At 36.4% G+C, this 20,699-nt stretch overlaps 2 protein-coding genes across 4 annotated transcripts; one reads left to right on the top strand and one right to left on the bottom strand.

Annotated features, from left to right (window-relative positions):
- The first annotated feature begins 1,153 nt into the window (after positions 1 to 1,153).
- Positions 1,154 to 7,151, top strand: cnot7 (CCR4-NOT transcription complex, subunit 7). 2 transcript variants are annotated; one of them, XM_084133684.1, is made up of 7 exons: positions 1,154 to 1,276; positions 2,489 to 2,695; positions 4,060 to 4,253; positions 4,429 to 4,590; positions 4,794 to 4,938; positions 5,674 to 5,784; positions 5,873 to 7,151. In XM_084133684.1, exons 2-7 carry the CDS (start codon positions 2,579 to 2,581, stop codon positions 6,002 to 6,004), a joined length of 861 nt encoding a protein of 286 aa, XP_083989810.1. In that variant the 5' UTR covers positions 1,154 to 1,276; positions 2,489 to 2,578; the 3' UTR covers positions 6,005 to 7,151. The 2 variants fall into 2 exon arrangements, with proteins under 2 accessions (XP_083989810.1, XP_083989809.1); XM_084133683.1 differs by having other exon boundaries at positions 1,163 to 1,336.
- A 94-nt stretch (positions 7,152 to 7,245) lies between these two features.
- zdhhc2 (zDHHC palmitoyltransferase 2) lies at positions 7,246 to 19,206 on the bottom strand. 2 transcript variants are annotated; one of them, XM_084133681.1, is made up of 14 exons: positions 18,881 to 19,147; positions 14,517 to 14,543; positions 13,986 to 14,080; positions 13,357 to 13,477; positions 13,085 to 13,154; positions 12,963 to 12,995; positions 11,929 to 12,049; positions 11,744 to 11,782; positions 11,260 to 11,392; positions 9,959 to 10,085; positions 9,782 to 9,874; positions 9,474 to 9,577; positions 9,262 to 9,321; positions 7,246 to 8,642 (listed from the first exon to the last, which is right to left on the bottom strand). In XM_084133681.1, the coding sequence occupies exons 1-13, from the start codon at positions 18,999 to 19,001 to the stop codon at positions 9,281 to 9,283; spliced, it is 1,125 nt and encodes a 374-aa protein (XP_083989807.1). In that variant the 5' UTR covers positions 19,002 to 19,147; the 3' UTR covers positions 7,246 to 8,642; positions 9,262 to 9,280. The 2 variants fall into 2 exon arrangements, with proteins under 2 accessions (XP_083989807.1, XP_083989808.1); XM_084133682.1 differs by lacking the exon at positions 11,744 to 11,782 and having other exon boundaries at positions 18,881 to 19,206.
- Between the last annotated feature and the right edge of the window lie 1,493 nt (positions 19,207 to 20,699).

Genomic DNA, 20,699 nt, shown 5'->3' with positions numbered 1-20,699 from the left:
CACTGAAAATTTCAAAAACTTTTTGCCTTTTATGTTCAAACTGGAGTCAGACAAAGATAGCCTGAAAATCCAGACCTAAATCTAAAAGATTAATGGTCTGGCGTCGACTAATGAAAATCGCCTAGCTCGAGGGGCGGCACCAAGCGTGCATTTGAAAATCTCGCTGCACGCAATTGGATAACACTACGACCAATCACAACAATAAACCCCAGCTACCAGCGGAGCTAACCTTATTAGATATTCTCTGATTATACTCTTACCGTATCCGGTCGATGAAACAGCAAAAACGTCCTTCTTGCAAAGGAACGATTCGAGCGGCGTCTTCTGTTCCTGTTTTAGATAAAAAGCTAGCTCGTTCATTGTAGCGGCCAAAGCCGTTTCAAACAACTGGTATTCATCCATAGCCATCTTGCAATGTTTACTAATGACTTCGACGTCACAGCGCTGTCGTCATCTGTTTAGCGCGCCTCTGGCCCGCCTATATCCGATAACCCGATGTGATTGGTGCAGCTCAGATCGAGGGGCATATTTAATGAGCATCATTATTCGACACCAGAGTAACTCGCTGAGCAAATTCAACTTGTGCTCTCGCGAGAACTCTGGATTACCAGGGTAAGACAAAGATGGAAAGACTCAAGAAGAAGTGACAACATGTAGACAACATTTCTGAATGGTTAGTTGATGAATTTATGTAGCTGATGTGTAGTTATCTTCTTGTCATTGATTAGCATAGGGCCTGTTCTGTCTTGATAATCTATAAATCGTGTTCCGGGGGCGGGTGATGTCACTAACCCGGAAGGAATGTTTTGTAGTCCCTACCAGCCGTTTATTGTAGTCCTTAAAAAGCAATTTCTTTAAAATAAAATATCACCCTTTTCTTTGAACTTTGAGCGTTGTAACTTTGCAGATGTTGTTTATGCTTAAACAGCAACATTACACACTAACTAAAGTTAGAAAAGTGAAATCATAATCAACCACCCCTTTAAGTATCTCACCATTGAAGATTCTTACAAAAAAATAATATAGTTCTTTAAAGAATTCAACCTTTAAAAGAGCTATTTCTTTGAAAATTTACATATACAAATGTACATATACATATACAAATACAAATGTAAAACCCCACAATGAGTTCAAAGGTCACGCGCCGTCTTGTCGTGACGTCACGCCGAAGCGCTGTGATGTAGTTTCAGAGGTGGCAGCTGGTTGTTGATATCGGTGTTAGCCCAATAAAACTATATAAAAGTATAGAGCAAGGTCCCAGTCCTTTCTAAACAAGGTGATTGTGTATTACTGAAGCAGTATACGCTTTAAGTGTAACTACCTTGTTTGAGGAAAGGTAAGTCCTGACAGAAAAAGTGAACTTTGATCATAATATCAGGACAAACTTTTGTGGCTAGGCTAATAGCTAACATGCTAGCCACATACACAAATAAACACTCACCCGACACCAAACAGCATCATTCACATCTTACAAAGAAAGATTATTTACACAAACCTCCAAAAGCTGAGTGTAGACATGATTTCAGGACGTTTGCGGGGTTGTTTAGTTGTTTAGCAGATGTTGTGCTAGCTGGTGCTGCTAACCTGTCAACTTACAACTGACTTGATAGCTTAAGGACATATAAAGTAACCGATAATAGGTTATAAAGGCACTTTAATGTGCATGTATGTTCAAAAGCATTTTCTGGCACACGACCAATCTTCTTACTGGTTTTGTTGGCATATTGAAGTGAATGCTGCTCCTGTTAGCCTGCGACCGTTTTGACTCATCTGGCACTTGTTGTAATGTTTAGGCACATTACAACAGGGTTTTTTTTGTGAGTGATATGAGTATGTCTGAATCATTATCTGTTCAGTGTTGTCATGAAGCAAGAATAGTAGATGAGTAGTCATGTTTACTAAGTAAAGTCTAAAGTGAAGCATGTGAAGTATTGCAGAAAGTCTCCCTCTGTTTATTGTCCTCATAATGCTGTTGGGGATAAGGAGGATACACTCATCTAACATCTAGTTTGAAGTCAGTAAACAACACATGGCTAATGATTTACCAAAGTGAATCAGCCAGGGCATGACATAATCCACAGACACATACAGTGGATATAAGTTTGAAAATTTATACAAACCTGTAGTTATTGACCATTGCAGAAAATACAATTAGGTACAAGTAAAGGGAACAATTAGGTCATGCTTTGATTACAACATGCTCATTTTTAATTGGACAGGAGAGTTTTGTATGGAGATGTTATATATATTTGCTGTTTGAAATATTTTCTACCATTTACTCTGCGTTGGGTTTTTTTTTGCATTTGTTTTCAGTAGCACATTTTTAATTGTCTCAAGTTACCCTATGTCTGTTTATACTGTGTGTGCATATTTGCATATTGTTTATTTTATACACTATCTATTACCTTCTTGTTTATGGTGTAGTGACAATAAAGTGATTTGATATAAAATGTCCTGATTGTTATGTGATTATATATTTTTTTTTCAGGTAAAAAGAGGGAAGCGACTATTATTTCATGAGTATATCCCCTGGGGAGTGTTTTTTTGGTTTTGATGCCGTGAACCTGAGAGTGGAACTATGCCCGCAGCCACTGTGGATCATAGCCAAAGAATATGTGAGGTTTGGGCCAGCAACCTGGATGAGGAGATGAAGAGGATCCGACAGGTGACTCGAAAATTCAGCTATGTCGCAATGGTGAGTTACTTTGAAGCATTAAAGTTTTATTTAAATCAGTCCAGTTTCGTTTTTCAAATGTGATCTAGGACTGACCGTCTGCCTTGTCAATTTGTAAGTTATGAAATCAGATCCATATGTTGAGACAGTGCAGTTAATATCTGGTATGTCTACATCAGTTGCCATAGTAATGACTTGAGCGTCAGCCTGATGGCAAGAGACGTACAAGAGTCATTGTCATTGTGAAAAGAAAGGATGTACTGTAAAAAGTGGTAACCTGCAATTGTTACCTAAAAGTTAATTGCGACTTTTTAACTTGTAATTCTGACTTTTTTTCTGCAATTCTGACTTTTTATATCTAGCGATTTTGACTACTTTCGTCAGAATTGCAAATTTATATCTCGCATTTCTGACTTTATAACACGCAATTGTGAGTTTATATTACTCAAAATTGTGAGTTTATACGCAATTCTGAGAAAAAAAGTCCAAATTGTTTATATCACGCAATTCTGAGAAAGTCACAATTGTGAGTTTATATCGCACAATTCTGAGAAAAAAAGTCACAATTGTGAGTTTATATCAAGCAATTCTGAGAAAAAGGCACAACTGTAAGTTTATATCACGCAATTCTGAGAAAAAAGTCACAATTGTGAGATATAAACTCACAATTGCGAGAAAAAAGTCAGAATTGTGAGAAAAAAGCCACAATTACCTTTTTTATTGTTAATTCAGTGGCGGAAACAAACTTTCATATTTTTTTACTTGATTAAACCAATAACATTTATTTTGTTGGTTTAGGTTGATTCAGCAATAGTAAATAATATTTTTGACTTGAACAAAACCAGTTAATTTATGTTAGATATTATAATTTTTAGGTTACCATTTTTTTCAGTATGGCAAAAACTGGACATTTTAACTCGTGCGGCGCATCAGACAACAAAAAAGGTAAAATGCCAAAACCGCTTGTTTGTTTGCTCGTTCATTCATTAATTATTCAATACACAATGAACGATTTGAGCAACATGAGTGAACTCAGATAAAGCTGCTCTTTGGGAATGACATTAGTCACATCGCTTCATAAATGATAATTTTTTTTTACTAATTTGAAATCCAGTCTGACACTTCCAAAATAAAATATAAATATTAGATGGAAAACTTAAAAAACTTACGAAAATTAAAAATGTTGCTTTGGCAACTAACTGAAATAAGTTGAAGTACTAAAATTACAAAAACTAATGATAATAATGATAAAAATATATATTTTTATTAAAAAAAATGAGTCTGATATGCCAAACGTCATATATTTTCTGGCCCTTTTTTTTGAACATGCACTATAAATATACAAGTAACCATAACACTCATAATGTGTTTTGTTGCATTTGTAGGACACAGAGTTTCCAGGTGTTGTTGCAAGACCAATCGGAGAATTCAGAAGCAATGCAGATTACCAGTATCAGCTGCTGCGGTGTAATGTTGACTTGTTGAAGATCATCCAGCTTGGCCTTACATTTATGAACGAAGATGGCGAATACCCACCAGGAACGTCAACGTGGCAGTTCAACTTCAAATTTAACCTCACGTAAGCATTGCACTTTGTAATTAAAGAGGTATTGCACTCAACAAAGCATCAATCCATGATCTCTCTTAAATGTGCATGTTGAAGACGTATGACAAGATGACTTTTCTTGTCTTCAGGTGTAACCATAGCCATCAGTGTGATTCTTTATGAAAGCAGGACATACTGTCTTTTGCAGGGAAGACATGTATGCACAGGATTCCATTGAGCTGCTCACTTCGTCAGGTATCCAGTTTAAGAAGCATGAGGAGGAGGGTATTGAGACACTGTACTTTGCTGAGCTGCTTATGACCTCAGGTGTGGTGCTTTGTGAGGGGGTCAAGTGGCTCTCATTCCATAGGTAATCTTACAGTAATACTATTCTTATACAGAAATCAATACAGTGTTTCAATGGAGAATCAAGCCACAACTCCATTAAAATTGAAAGATTCTTGACAGCTTGAGAAAATGTACAGCACTGTAAAAAAGTCTAAAATTGTGACTAAAACTTCATGAACTATACGCCTCTATTTTCAAGCTAATTGTTGTGTCTCTTCCAAACAGTGGCTATGACTTTGGGTACCTGATTAAAATTTTGTCCAACTCGAAATTGCCAGAGGAAGAGGTTGACTTCTTCGAGGTTCTTCGTTTATTTTTTCCCATCATTTATGATGTGAAATACCTCATGAAGAGCTGTAAGAACTTGAAGGTATTTTAGCGTTTGGAAATGTGCATGAGGATGTTGTCATTAGAAATACAGGGCCTACAAACTATTCATGACTGTGGACTTTTTCCTCAGTGTTTTACAGCATTGAATCATGCTGTTTTCTTTTCTTTTCCTTTTTTTTCCCTTTTGTGTGTGTGTCCATTGATCAACAGAAAGAAGACTCAAAAACATATCTGGCAAAAAGACGGCGTGATCTGCAATAATCAGTTATTTATTTTTTAAATTTATATAGATTACTATTCAGTATTGATTGAGTATTGTAGGTATTCAAATTTTGAGTTGGCTTTGTTTATAATTTTAGTTTGTTTTAGTGTTATTTCTATTTATCTTTAATGTATTTTTATTTCAGTTTTAGTAATTGTAGTGCTTAAATGTTTTTTTTAATAGTTTAAGCAAACCTAAGACTGCAATCGCGGTCAAAGGTTATCTACTAAATATTTGCATAGTTATAGTTAAACAATTGTAATGATTGAATAAAACTAAAACGTTGTTTTTGTTGTTGTTGTTGATCAGTACATAAAGCCAAATCAAATTTTCTGTTTTTGAAACAATAAAACTTGAAAACTGGTGGTGAGTGTGTATGTATAGCCATTGCAGGATCACACCACTGTCATCACTACAGCATTTGCCTTGAAGTGTACCAGGGGCTACTTTCATTTGTAGCAGTGTGTGTGAATAGAAGGAATCTGTGTCTGATTTCCATCATGTGATGTGCAGGGTGGTCTGCAGGAGGTGGCAGAGCAGCTTGAATTGGAGAGAATTGGACCTCAGCATCAGGCAGGGTCTGACTCGCTCCTCACAGGAATGGCTTTCTTCAAGATGAGAGAGGTGTGCCTTCATCCACGCTTGTTAAATATCACAAAAAGTGGCACTGGATTCAGCATTTGTACTGACTGTAACATCATTGTCGTTGCAGATGTTTTTTGAGGATCACATTGATGATGCCAAGTATTGTGGTCACTTGTATGGACTGGGTTCAGGCTCATCCTATGTCCAGAACGGCACCGGAAATGCCTACGAGGAGGAGGCAAACAAGCAGCAGTCATGACACAAGAATCCCTCACCATAAAGAACCTCATATACAGGGCTCAAAACATGGGTTTTTAGTTGTTGTTTTGTTTTCCATGAGCGATTTCATAGGAATTTGCACTTTAAAGCTCCCATCCAACAGAAGAAAAAAAACTTCTTCCCTTTGTTGCCTTCTCTGGGTTAAATCTTTTCACACGATGTTCATCTTTTATGGTTAAGCAAGAGGAACCATTTGGTGTTTGAGTTTTTTTCCCCCCCACAGCTCAGCCTTAATATTAAGCTGCTTTTTATGTTCTTCTTTTTTATCGTTAATTTATTGGATTCGTTTCCTCTCGTGTACGGTTGCATAATTCATTGACTGATTTGGCGAGTACACCAGTCACCTACTGTACGTGAACTGTCATTCCCTGATTGCAGTACTGTTTTCTCACACTTCGCAATAGCTTTAGACAGATGGAGGATCTCACAGACACAGGTAAATACAGGCACTTAATTGTAAAGCGAAGCCTCGCACTGATTTTACTCTTTATGTTGGGTTAGCACAGATTTTACCACACGAGTAAATTAAGAGTGATGATGTAACTGCCACTATTTAAGTGAACTGAGGACACCTCATACTTCTGCATCAAAATTGTCTTTCCATTTTCATTTTTAAAAGAAATGTAAAGGTTTTGTAGTATTTTAGTATCAAAAAGTTCAAAGCCTTTTATTCATTTAATGTAAGAAATAATGACTCTTAAAGGGAATCTTATCCAACTCAAGTACTCAGTATCAGTGGAATTCGTTTTACTTGTAGTGCTGGTTTTCGGAATGGTGCACATTTTGTGCTGTTTGGGGTTTTCTCCTCATTTTCCTCTTTATTCTGTTTTTGTATTGTATTGCTTTACAATTCTGTGTTGCCTAGATCTGCTGTATGTACTGAAAGATAATTGAATAAATGCTGTGTTAACTAATCTGAGCTTATATAGACATGTGAATCGCATGAACACAGCTTTTCTTTTCTTTACTTTTGAATGTGTGATTTGGTGAATAATGATTCTGGTAGCTCTTAACCTCCCTCCTCCTGTTTGTCTGTCATCTTGATGTGTACAGTATCCACAATGGTATTATGCAATATAGAGTGACTGTTTTTAGAGCTTTTGGAAATAAAAGCCTGATTTTTCTAACATTTCGAACTGAAGTCTGTTCAGACATATGCTGTATTAAGGTTTGATTGCACAATTCCTAGTGTTAGATTGAAACAATACCAAAACAACACTGTAGCACTTAATAAAATATCGCTTTATTTCTCTTACAGTAACATTCATCAAGGCATATCGTTCAATGGCGTTGTCATACGGAGTGGAGTCTGAATGTATATGAAAACATTAAGCTAGAGCCAGCAGAATTTCACAGACTCTCAAAGAACAAAAGCAGCAACGACAATCAGCTTGTCTACATACACAAAGCAAGAACCAGTAGAAATCTTGTATCACAGTTTATTTTTAATGTGGTGTGTGACCCTAGTAATCACAAAGTAACAGAAACCCTATACGACATTTCCATAAAACTACAAAACTGACAACACACCACAGCTCTTGGCATTTCTGAGGTTTTGTTCACACCTCAAGTCAAAATCAAGTACAAGTACATTTGCATGCAATATATGGAATCAAATTCAGATAGAAATATGGTAAGTACTTTAGAAGAGCCCTTAGATAAATCAGATGCGACACAAAACCACATCTGAGTTTTGCATTAAGTGTGCAAACAGAGTTACCCAACATATTCTAAAAATAATCAATATACTGACGTGAAATGTTCACTGCAGCTGCAGTATCACAATGCATATGGACAAGAGTTATCAGAATACATTTTCCTTTGCATACTTGATTCGACAGAACCATCAAGAAAACAACATTTAAAAACTGAAATAATGTGCAGCTTCAAGCGCTGTTCAAAGTGCATACAGAGTATTTTTGTTTTCCCTCTGCTTGTCAGGTGAATAAACAGTGTTTTTGTCTGGATATGCAGTGCTAAAAATGTTTTGCTACATCAGTCTTTTTGCTTGTGTACGACCTTTGCAAAACTCAGGACAGCTGGGATCCAGACTTAAGGGTGACGGACAAGATCCTCATTGACACTTTGTCAAATAAAACAGATCATAGACACGATGTGCAAATGCATCTGTATAGTAATGACCAAAATTTTACCAAAACCGGTTAAAAAAAATCTGTTGTAGTGTAGTGGGCTTTTCAGTTTTCACATTTCAAACATGACAAACGACTATGTACCACCATCACACAGCATGCATAAATACTTCACGTTTCCCAGACTAACAAAAAAATGTCACCTTCTTAAGCAATGTCTACACCACACAAGCTATATTCAAGGCATTTTCCGAACAAACTTCTAATTTTTTTTAAACGTGGGTCCAGGAACCACCGTGATGTTACCTTGTTCAGCCACATCTGTGGGTATCTTTAGGCACATTAAGATATCTCAGCCATACAGTTTCTAAGGAAGAGAAGAGACTGTGGCCCTTTATGAATGTACACTCCATTATCCTGCTTCTCAATTCATCAGGTAGAGAGTGGAAGGGCAGTGCAAGTCTGTGCAAGAGCAGCAGAGACGTCTTCACTGTTCCACTGATAACAGACATCATTAGGACAAAACTCCTAATGTATAAATATAAGAAATATAATATAATATATCAGTATATGTGGTATGTACAGTACACTACCATTCAAAGGTTTGGGGAAAGTACGATTTTTTAAAAGAAATGAATACTTTTATTCAGGAAGGATCCATTAAATTAATTAAATGCCCAAGTAAAGACATTAATAATGTTACAAAATATTTATATTTCAAACACGTGCTGTTATTTTGAACTTTCCATTCATCAAAGAATCCTGAAAAAAACATATCGCAGTTTTCACAAAAATATTAGCACATCGCACAACTGTTTATAACATTGGTAATAATAAAAAATGTTTCTTGAGCAGCAAATAAGCATATTAGAATGATTTCTGAAGGATAATGTAACTGGAATAATCACATCACCAGAATATTTAAAAAAATAGTTAATTTAAATTGTAATAATATTTCGTAATTTTACTGTTTTTACTGTAATTTTGATCAAATAAATGCAGCATTGGTGAGCATAAGAGGAACAAAAATTACTCCAAACTTCTGAACGGTAGTGTTACAGTACTATAATTCTGAAGCACTTTAAAGTTTAATTATCTGAAAATAAGTCAAATGTTATTGTAATATGTACACACAAAAGTAACAAACCTGTTTCATTAACATGTTCCTAAGTTTCCTTCTCAATAGTCAAGGCTGGGTTGCTTGTACCTGTCAGGAAAACACAGAATGAAAAGTGTACAACGTTGTTTCCCCACACCTCATTTCCCTCCTATCTATTAGTCATATCTATGGTCGACAAACAGAACGCTCAATGTAATGGTTTTGTAATGATCTCAGATGTGACATAACTGTCCTGTCACCTCGCTTGTCTCTGTCTTCGCTTCCCTCTGACTGTCCGTTATTCAGCAGCCGGCTCTGAGACTCTCTCAGAGGTTTAGGTGGAAACTGATGAGACTCTCCAGCACTGGAAGAATGAAAAGGGCATGCATGAAAGCTCTGCATATCAGCAATACACTATCCCACAATGCAATGCGCATTTCTAGAGTGACAGTGGAACCAGAAGTAATATCTACTGCAAATTTCAAGTTTGATTGGTTTTCTTATATATATATATTTTATATTGTTATACAATATGTTCCTGAATGAATAATTTATCTGAAGCATGAACCTTTTGATAGAAGGGTTGCGTCCTGGAGGCAAGGAGGGTTGTTCGGGGTCCTGGTTCACTAGACATGTGGGGAATGAACAGCCGTCACCCAGACTGCAGAAACACAACGTGATGCAGAGGGAGTGAGATCGGCGAACACTGACACTAATATTTTCAGTGCTACTGAATATGACATACCTTGAAAAAACAGGCAGCAGCCAGTATTTCTTTTCTTCTCCAAACACTTGTCGAAAGTTCTTGTTCGTTCCTAAACTGAAGCCGTTCTTGTCTGGTCCATGCTGGAACGCAGGAGCTCTGAAAGCCTCTGACAGGAGAAACATTTAAACCGCATAAACACATAAAGACACTTCATATACAATCCTACTAACATAATTTCCAATTTTCTCTTAACTTTTAACCCTCTAAATCCTAACATATGAAATACTAATCAGAAAAATGGCGACTAGTCACTTCCATTTTTTTTAATGGAACAGTTTATTGAGCCTTTAGACAAATTTTTTTTGTAGAGTATCATACTTTTATGACTCATATTATAATGTATGATATATAGGAGAATATGGAGCTCATACTCAAGAAGAAAAAAACTCCTCAATTTTATTCAGAGGCCCAAACTTTATTGCTATTGCTGATATTTATGTATATCTGATTGCTTCTAATGTAAATCAATGAGATTGTTATAACAGTATAGCAGAGTACTTACATGAAACGCATTTAAATATCAGTTGTCACTCTATTTCTCCCAAAAATATGTCTTAGTAAGATGATATTTAAATGTTTAGTCTTCTAACTCTGTGTTTTAATTGTGGGGGTAAAGCATATACTGCAATGCAATGATAATTGAGAGATGAACAAATAAACATTTCTCAAAAGCCTGACATCTCATATTTGATACTCAAATTTTAAAAAATAAAATAAAAAAAGATTTTAAAAAGAAATCAGATAAAAAATAAGTAAAAAATTCACAGCAAAAAGACGTGTCACAACCTGAAGGTGGACATTTTTAGAATCATACTAAAAAGCTATTTACTTGCTAATGTAAGTATGAACTATCAATCAGACAAGAGAAGGCATGTAGTAGACTGTGTACAACAAAGATTTGGTCGCGTTGATAATTTATTGTCCTTAGAAATTTGAGTATCAAATATGATACAGTAGGCTTAGCAGGGTTAAGAATAAAATATATGTCTGATTCTGAAATTAATTGTTTAACATTTTCAACCATAATGCATCTTGACACACTTGCTTTTGCCAGAAGACTGGGCATGTTACCACAGGTACATGTTCCCTTGAGGATCTGCCGCAAAGGGCAGACGGCAGAAGACCTAAACACCACCAGCCCCAGATCTGAGTCACTGGTTGTATGAGACGTATTTGATCAGGCAGTGCGGACAGATGATCGTAGAATGCAAAATACACACTATTGAGGAGCCCATGTTTACAAGTGAAATCCAAGGGTAATTACAGCACAACCCACTCACCCAATGTGGATCTGTTCTTGCAGACAAGCCAGCAGTGGTAAGCAAACAAAAACGCTAGGCTCACTGAGAACGTGGAGGCAGCGAAAAACAGGAACATGATGTGAAATTTGGCTTGGGTATCAGGCAGGCCATTCTGTGAGAAACATGGGGAAAACACCACAAACAGGCATAGACAAACAATAAAACAAACAAAAAAACAGCTCAGGCCTAATTCAAGCTATTGGCTGCTATATTATCTAGTTGATATACAGTTTTACAGAATATAGTATGTCTGGAATACTCAGTTACATACAGTTGTGAAATTAAACTTGTGGGATACATGGTCCCTATGGACAGTCTATTCTAGACTAGAAAAACATTTTGAACAAGCCTACATTTCCTTGTCTACTGGATCTAACAGAAAGTGTAACTAAGGTGATATGCTGAGGGAAACTATCAAAACTACAGGAACTATCAATAATGTCAGTGATTGACTCAGTCCTACCAAATACTGGATTAGACGCTGATGTGTTTTACCATCAACCTTTTAAAATAAAAATAAAACATTGTTTTTATTGAAAAGATGATAGTACTCCAGTTGGTGTGTTATTAAATTAAAGACAGCCTATCTGAACATTCAAATGATCTGTTTCCTAATATAAGCCTAATAAATTAATAATTCATACTTACAGTCCAGAACTGAATGAAATACTGCAAGTCTGTGGCAGTGACAAAGAGGCAATACAACAATGAATATGCTAGGAAGAGCATGAAAAACTTGTAGTTGGCGAAGCCCACGCAATTGTTCACCCTGTCAAAAAAGACAAAACGCCTATTAGCCTCAATAAAATTGGATATTAATATCTATTTTTATTGCAAAATACTGCCCAACATACATTATAACAAGGGAAAATGGGCTGTTTTTACCTTAAAAGCTATTTCATTTCTACCCTTCTTGACGCTACTTTTGTTTGTGAAATGTAATGTAATCAGATTGATTCAGCTCATTTAAATAATATTGTGTTTGTGTGACCGAACCTGGCCATGGTTACAGGTGATCATGTCACTTATGCAAATTAATTCATAAATAACACAAGAAAGAATATACGGAGCCCAGAACATGACGTGGACAAAAATATATAAATCATGGCCAATTCGTTCTCTTGTTTTAGTCAATTGTGGCCACGTAGAACTAAATCGTTACCTCGTTTTGATTTAACTAAAACAAGTAAAGGAATTATTACAAAGTGGCCATGATTTAGAAAAACGTGGGAACGAATTATTATATTGTGCACACGATTTAAAACGAGGGAACGGATTAGTAAAACGTGCTGACGTAGGCCATTTGTAAGTTGTGGGAACAAATTTCTAATTCATACATATCAAACATATGATTTTTTAGAAAAAATTTAAGCATGAAGGTCCATCCCTAAATCTAACCATCAGTGGGGTGTAAACAGAGCGTAAAAATTCACTAAAATTAGTCACCAATTGACCAAAATGTACAATTATACCACCAAAAATGTTCACTTTATTAGGCTACCTTATGGATTTGACCCTAGTGTAGCTTTAAATGGCAAAATCAAATAATGTGTGCTAGGAAAATAATGATTGTTTTGTTGGTCTAATAGAAACCTATAGAAATGTTTGGTGCATGTCTTCCTTCCAAGACCAAAAATCTTTTTATTCTTGCTTTGCGTTTAATCTACTGAGCTAGTACATACCACGGACAATGGTGATCCATCTTTAAAATGCACCTGTAAAACAGCAGAGGCAGGAGCTGTTGAAATGCAACACAGCAAAATCTAATATGTGTTGTGTCTTTCAAAAAAGGAGAAAGACATACATTTCACAGGCAGAGCAATGATGGCATCGATCAGGCTTCAGCAGCAGACAGCGATCACAGTAGCGGATAGCTGTATCAAGACAGCTTGTTAAAATACAGATCGATAGGATTCACTGAAGACTGAACACAGATTGAAACAAATGTAATTGTCTGCGGCCATTATTTGTTCCTGAGCCTAAATTTATGCTGAATGGACTGTTACAGACTTGGCATGCTAATAGTGATGTCTTTGGCACCATTAGGATGTGCTGAACGTAAAGAAAAGTGCCCACCTCCTGACATTGTGCGCGTGTAAATGGGCAAATCCTTTGCAATTCTCCTCAAGACTTCCTGTTGAGATTCTCTCCGATCTTCACGCTCTAGTAGTTCCTTGTCAGGATGTGACAGGTGGAACTGAAAGGAACAGACAAAAAAGCAAAATATTTTGATATTTCCTATGTGACAAGCAAGCACGGTCTGCACTCAGAGAAGTGAGAGGAGTACGACTGATTGCCAGTTTGAGCCATATGTGGTTTCTCTATTACAGTTGGTTTCTCATTCCCTCAGCATGAAATAATAACAGCTTCCAGTGAGGTGCTATAGTTACACCGACGATCACATGCAATTTACAACCAAACATGCTGTTTTTTCAATAAGCGTAACCAACAACTCATCCTAAAGGGTGTTATACCATACTTTTACAAATATTACACTGCTAACAGGTAAATAATATTCATTATAAGCCAACACCTTATGAGTCATACTGAGTATGCTGTGCAAAATAACATTTAAATTACTTAAGAGATGGCACAGTTCACACCACATTCGGATGACTTCAGTTGTCTGCTATTAATTATTGGTGTTTACTTTGAAATTAATAGGTATTAATATATAATTTATTTCTATACTCTAATTTACTTACCTCTTTGAGGGGGTTCATGGGTTTTGTGAAGATGGTTTGCCAGTATGACCACACGAACATTATGAAAAGCACATGATAAACCAGGAGATAAACTACTGTGATACAAAAGAAATATTGAAAGCTGATTAAAAAAGATCATTACATCATTAGTGGTGCTCCCTAAGGGAACTGCTCATGACTATGGTGGGGGATTATTAAACTTATTAAACTTTGGTGCATAGCATAACTCATTCTGCACTGTTAACTCAAATCATGTGGTTGGTTGAGGGGATGTGTGTTTTTTTTTACAATTTTACCAAGACAAATGATAATATGGGTGAAAATGTCCCATGGACTTACATTAGCATAATTACGCCAGTCTTCAGTGTCATATGATCATTCAAAAATCATTCAACCATTTATAAACATTCAGAAAATGCACAAATCATTATAAATATTTGCTCCAATTAAAGGAAAGACGTTGCCATTGAAATGAACTCTTTAAAAAAAAAAAAAAAAAAAAAAAAACATTGTAGGAAAAAGCTAACTTACTTTTCTCTCCCATGTTTTCAATAGATTCTGTAGAGGAAAGAGAAAGAAAAAGGTAACAATGTCTCTACAACTTTCTTAATGCTGTATTTTTTTTAAATTCTGCACTGGATATTACTGTATAAACTGTAGGACTGAAACTCCTTGTGCATTTAGAAGGTCAGCGAGCAGCAGATGGTTCTGATCGCAGTTGCTGGAACTCACGCTGTACAGAGACTCTTGATCACATGCCCAAATTCACTAACTCATGATTGCATCTCTTCAACTGGTGCTCTTTCAGGACGATGAGCTATTTTTTGGTGACGAGGTTAGAGATACTAACTATGACCACACAGGAACATGTAGAAAAAAAGCTCAAGATCAAGATCAAGATTAGACCACATGCACTCAGATGACACGGAAGGAGGATTTTGTTTTGCACAGTGTGTTTTAAAAGAAATATTATTTTGAGGTTTGACACATCCTAAGCATATAGGCTCTTCAATAAATATCTAGTTCTTTAAGTTTACTAAAAATGCAGTGTCCTAAAAGCCTCACTAGATTAGCCTCATCTAATGTGACTTGGGATGCACTACTCTGTACTCTTTATCCAAAATATGCTCTTTGAAAGATCTGGCACATAAGTAAAAAAATAAAATAAAAAAAAACCTCTGAAGCACAAAACAGAAACGAAATCCCAGAATACAATGCATTATTGCAATATTAATTGAGTATAATAGATGCACAGTTTCAGGGGGTGCTTAAAAAGTTGTGATATGTTTATGATTTTGTAATAATTCACAAAAGGCATGTAAAGAATAACTGCAAGTGTGCAGCAATCACATTATATACTGTAATAAGGCCATTATCATCACACCTTATAATTGGTATACAACCCTCTCAATTCGAGCAATAAAACCTGTCAACAGATGACGAGACACATTATGACCAATTTCAGCAATTAAACTGTTTATTCTGCTGATGACATTTTAAGAAATGTCAAATGTGTTTGTTGCTAAACTCAATGTGCAGCACAAGTGATTTGACAGCAGAAATAGGTCAAGTAGAGATTGGTGAGGTTGAGTTTGACAGCTTGGCTGTGAGATTACCTTTGAGACATAAGCATCAGCAGACAATATGTTTATAACAACCTTGGTAACCATGGGTTGGGTATATAAAGATTCAATGACAACCAATTATCATGGCGTGCTAAAATAAATGCAACGACAGCATAGTAGTAGTATTAAAGGGGTGATGAACTGAGAAATCAAATTTTCCTTGAGCTTTTGACATATAAGAGGTCATCATACTATAAGAATATCCTGTAAGTTTCAGAACTGAAAACGTCCTTGTTAGTCCAATAAAAGCTGTTATTGACACCAGGCACAGCGAAAGACAGGTTTTTCAAAGTGGGGATCTATGACGTCAAAGGGTATCAAACACCGCCTCCGCAGAAGAAGATCAACGCCTACTTCAACACTGCCTGTTTAGCCCCGCCCACCGATTCGCGCATTACATGAAACTCATTATAATATGCAAAACTGTTATCCAATCATAGCAGTGGGTGTTTACTTCCAAGTCTTCAATGCGGCACGCCCATAAAAACCGAGCGTTTCAGGAGCTAGGCTCAAAACCAGGGTAGAAAATAGCCTATTACTTTTTCATTTTGATGTTTTTGAATGTAAAAACCAAGCCAACGTCATAAGTTGACCTCAGACATCAATATAATTTTTTTTTTAAAAACAGTTCATGACCCCTTTAACAAGTAAACAGATCTTCTTTTAAATTAACACTATCTGTTACGGTTTAGGGTATTTGCATCATTGTTGCAATGAGCAAACTGCCCTGCTGAAAAATCCATCATAAACCAGCATGAATTCAGTGTTGGTCTAGGCTGATTTAGGCTGATTAGAGCTGGCCCACCATCACTCCCACTTCCCATGCTGGTCCCAGCATGCAAAACATACTTATTGCTGGTGACCAGCAATGCTGCATTTTTCAGCAGGGTAGATATTCCCATTGAACCCAGACAGACTTAATAGCCTTCAATTCATGCTCAAGTTCAGACATAAAAGGGATAGTTCAGCCAAAAATGAAAATTTCGTCAATAATTACTCACCCTCATTTCGTTCCAAACCCATAAGATCTTCGGAACGCAAATGAAGATCTTTTTGATGAAATTTTTGAGCTTTCTGTCCATCCATTGACAGCTACGCAACTACCATTTTGACGCTATAAAAAGTCCATAAAAGATGGTTAAACCAATCCATATGAATTGAGTGGTTTAGTCCAAATTTTCTGAAGAGACTCGATCGCTTATGATGAACAGATAATAGATTTAATTTAGGCTTTACTCACATTTAAACATTGATCAGTGAACATGAACAGAAGCTCAACCAAACATGCTTGACGCATGAGAACAAACCTCTTGCGGAAGCTCAAACCTGCTGCGTAACACGAGAAGGAACCTCATTGGTTCTTGCTGAAGCTCAACGTGCTGCGTAACACGAGAATGAACCTCATTGGTTCTTGCGGAAGCTCAACGTGCTGCATAACACGAGAATGAACCTCATTGGTTCTTGCGGAAGCTCAAACGTGCTGCGTGCGTAACACAAGAATGAACCTCATTGGTTCTCGCACGTCAAGCGAACATGCTTGAGCTTCCGTTTACCACAACTGATGTGTGAGTTGATTAATGTTTATATGTAAATAAAAGCCTAAATTCAATCTGTTCATCATATAAAGGGATAGTGACTCTTCAGAAAATTGTGGACTAAACCGCTCAAGTCATATGAATTAGTTTTATGATCTCTTTCTGAACTTTTTGAAGCACCAAAGTGGTAGTTGTGTAGCATATGGAAGGGCAGAAAGGTCTCAGATTTCATAACAAAAATCTTCATTTGTGTTCCGAAGATTAACGAAAGCCTTATGGGTTTGGAAAGACATGAGGGTGAGTAATTAATGACAGATTTTTCATTTTTGGGTGAACTATCCCTTTAAAGCACTTCATGGTTTTTATTCTGTCAGTTCAAGTACAAAGCAAGGGGTGGGGTGCCTGGAGACCCACTGACTGCAGTTCAGCATAAACCAGTATAAAGTGCCAGTGGGAATAGCCATTAGAAATGTGGCCTGGCCTTCACTCAGTGACGTCTCCAAGGAACATCACAAAGCAGCTGTTTTCTGCACAGATATTTAAACGTCATTTGATTCTATTAAAGGAGTCCAAACACACACACAGTGAGTCTTCAGAGAATAACAGGGCATCCTCATGATCATCCACCATTCAAGAGAACAATAAAGCCTCTTCATGATGTTTTTATGGGAACATGATAGCAGATGTAATCAAAGGAATGAATGATGTTAATGTGAACACAAACCTTTGCTTGTTGCGCATATACAAATGACACAGTAATAATAAAGCTTGAAGATGTTTTTTTCAGTGCTCAGAGCTCATATTTACAGCAACAAAAGAAGGGGGAGAAATCAAGTTTTGTATGAGGGTCTTAATGGGTAGTTATAGAGTGATGCCAAAATTTCTCCATACACTATTGCATAGGGGTCAATGACATGATGCTATTTTTTTGTGGATATACGGTATTAAGTTACTCCAAAATACATTAAAATTAAAATTCATTAAAATACTTGAATACACCTTTTCTAGGAACATATATGCATTTTCTGGATTATTATTGTTAGTTTTGCTATTATTAAAATGTGTGGGGCTTAAAGTCCAAAATGTCTAGGTGGTGTTAACTGTCCTAAGATTGTAATAAAATTAAAAAATTAAAAATGTCATAATGTCATATAAAAAAGCAATAGAACTGTTTAGTTTTTTAACATAGTTAATATTTTGAGAATGGACCCCTTATGACCCTCATGAGTTCTTTTAAAATATAACATATTTTGACTTTGAAAAGGTAGCCTACACTTTGTACAGGTCAAATGAAGCAAAAACATTTATGACATTAAAAAATCATTATAATTATGTGTGTGTGTGAATTCAGGTTGATTGGGACACATTTTGCCATTGAGATTTGCAATATTTTTATCATCTCACATGCTTATTAGGTACTGACCCATATATGTTGCTTTTCAGTTTTATAATTAAGATGCAGAGACATGCATAATATAATATTAAGGGGATCTTGTAGGCTCCAGACACACATGCACATATAAAGAGAGGGGTTAAATAAATTAATCTCAAACAACTTGACACTAATTATGACCCACTCTTATAGTCAATCTGTTTATAAGCAAATAGACCCGATCAATATCAGAGATATGTTGCTCTAGTAGGCTAACAGAAGCAGACATATGCATGGTCGATAAACCAGGTATTATTTATTCATTCACACCAACTTCATCCAGAGAGCTGCTTCCAGTCTTACCTATGCAGAGCTGCACTACATACGCGTAGTAGGACCATGCCACGATCAGACTGATGAACAGCACAGGGATCCAGTATAAAACTCTCCAGCAGTCATCGCTGCGCGAGCCCGACGGCGCCATCTTTCTATTAGAAGACCAAAAGTGGTCAAAACGACAAGTTCAGCCTCAGCGATCCCGCACTGCTGTTAAAACAGCATCATGTCTTCTTCCGTGTGCAGATGCGGTTCGTCTGCTCCTGCATCCTCCGGTTCTTCGCTCGCTCTTGTTTGCAGTAGCACATCGGTACCGCCCCTTTCTACAAACTTACATGATGCTCACGCGATGCGGTGGTGTTACTACACTAAGGCTCGACTACCGCCGTCTATCAAGTCTGCTGTGTTTTATTTACCAAGCCTGTTGAGATTTGCTATATATCTATTAGATAGCCTATTTATAAATCTATTTGCTATAGCCTATTTATAATGTCGCCAACTCTCACGCATTCAGCGTGAGACTCACGCAATTGACACTTTTCACACGCTCTCACGCCACATTTTCTCACGTAAAGAAAAATTGCGAAGAAGAGGACACTGACACCGACAGACAAGACAGAGCAGGTTACTTTTCATATGAAACAAATATGAACCTCTCAAAATATGTCAATTTTATTACGAAATTCAAACAATAAATACCGTTTTGGCGCTTGTAAATGTGACGTGATAGATCGCTGGCGCCTCAGTTCAAGCGGCACGTGAACCGATCATCTCTTACTCTTACTACTACTAGTTAATTGTAAATAAACACGCATGAACAATAGGTAGGCTATGTTGAAAGATACCGTACAACTTACCGAAATTTATATACCTCATACATAATATCGATCAATCAGTGTTTTTCACCCGTGGAAATGGTCAATAAAACAGCTGGAGAACGTCACATAACGTTACATCTACCTCCATTAAGCCATTTAATGACCATAGCACGGTAGTTGGCTAGAAAAAATATTTTGCAAAATTTTGCACCAATGCTATATTTTCTAAATGTCATAATCATTTGTTAACAAACACACTAGCCTACTTCAATGAGCTCATTGTTTCTGCATTAAATTATTACATTGTTTAAATTAATACATTTTTAGCTAACTGTGACTTATATATGTACATTTCTGAAATACTTAACTTAGACAGTTAGGCTACCTCTGATAACAGATATATTTGAGTTGTAATTTTTAACCTTTATCTATTAACATGTATCTAGGCTACCTAATATTTATCTAAATGAATCAATATTGAATCAAGATCGGAATCAAATCACAAGAATTTAATTGAATTGAAATCATGAAATTTGTCAATTTGAAATCAAACAATAATAAAAACATTGTCTTACCAGTCATTGTATGTTGAAACATGTTGTCACTAAAATGGCCCGGTTTCACAGACAGGGCTTAGATTAAACCAGGATTAGACTTTAGTCCAATTAGTATATTTAAGAAGTTTTTATAAATGTTCCTTAGAGAAAAAAATGGGGAAAAAACACGTGTGCATCTGACAAAACAATGGCACTGACATATTTTAAGATATATCAGTGCAAGTTGCTTTCAGTTAAAACAGCTCGAACGGTTTAAACCTTGTCTGTGAAACCGACCAGTTAAGTAGTTCATTCTCTGCTGATAAACATTTGAAACCAGTCTAAGCTGGTTTTAGATGGTCATCCATTCTGGTCTGCTGACTTTTCAGCAGTTAGTATAGAGAAAATTAGCCTGCAGCCCAGCCAAACTAGCTGAAAACCGGCCTGACCAGGCTGTGAGACCAGTTAAAGCCAGCTTTGACTGGTTAGTAG

Source organism: Abramis brama (genome assembly GCF_963993115.1).
Source record: "Abramis brama genome assembly, chromosome: 13".
NCBI lineage: Eukaryota > Metazoa > Chordata > Actinopteri > Cypriniformes > Leuciscidae > Abramis > Abramis brama.
This window is presented reverse-complemented; position numbering and strand designations above follow the sequence as displayed.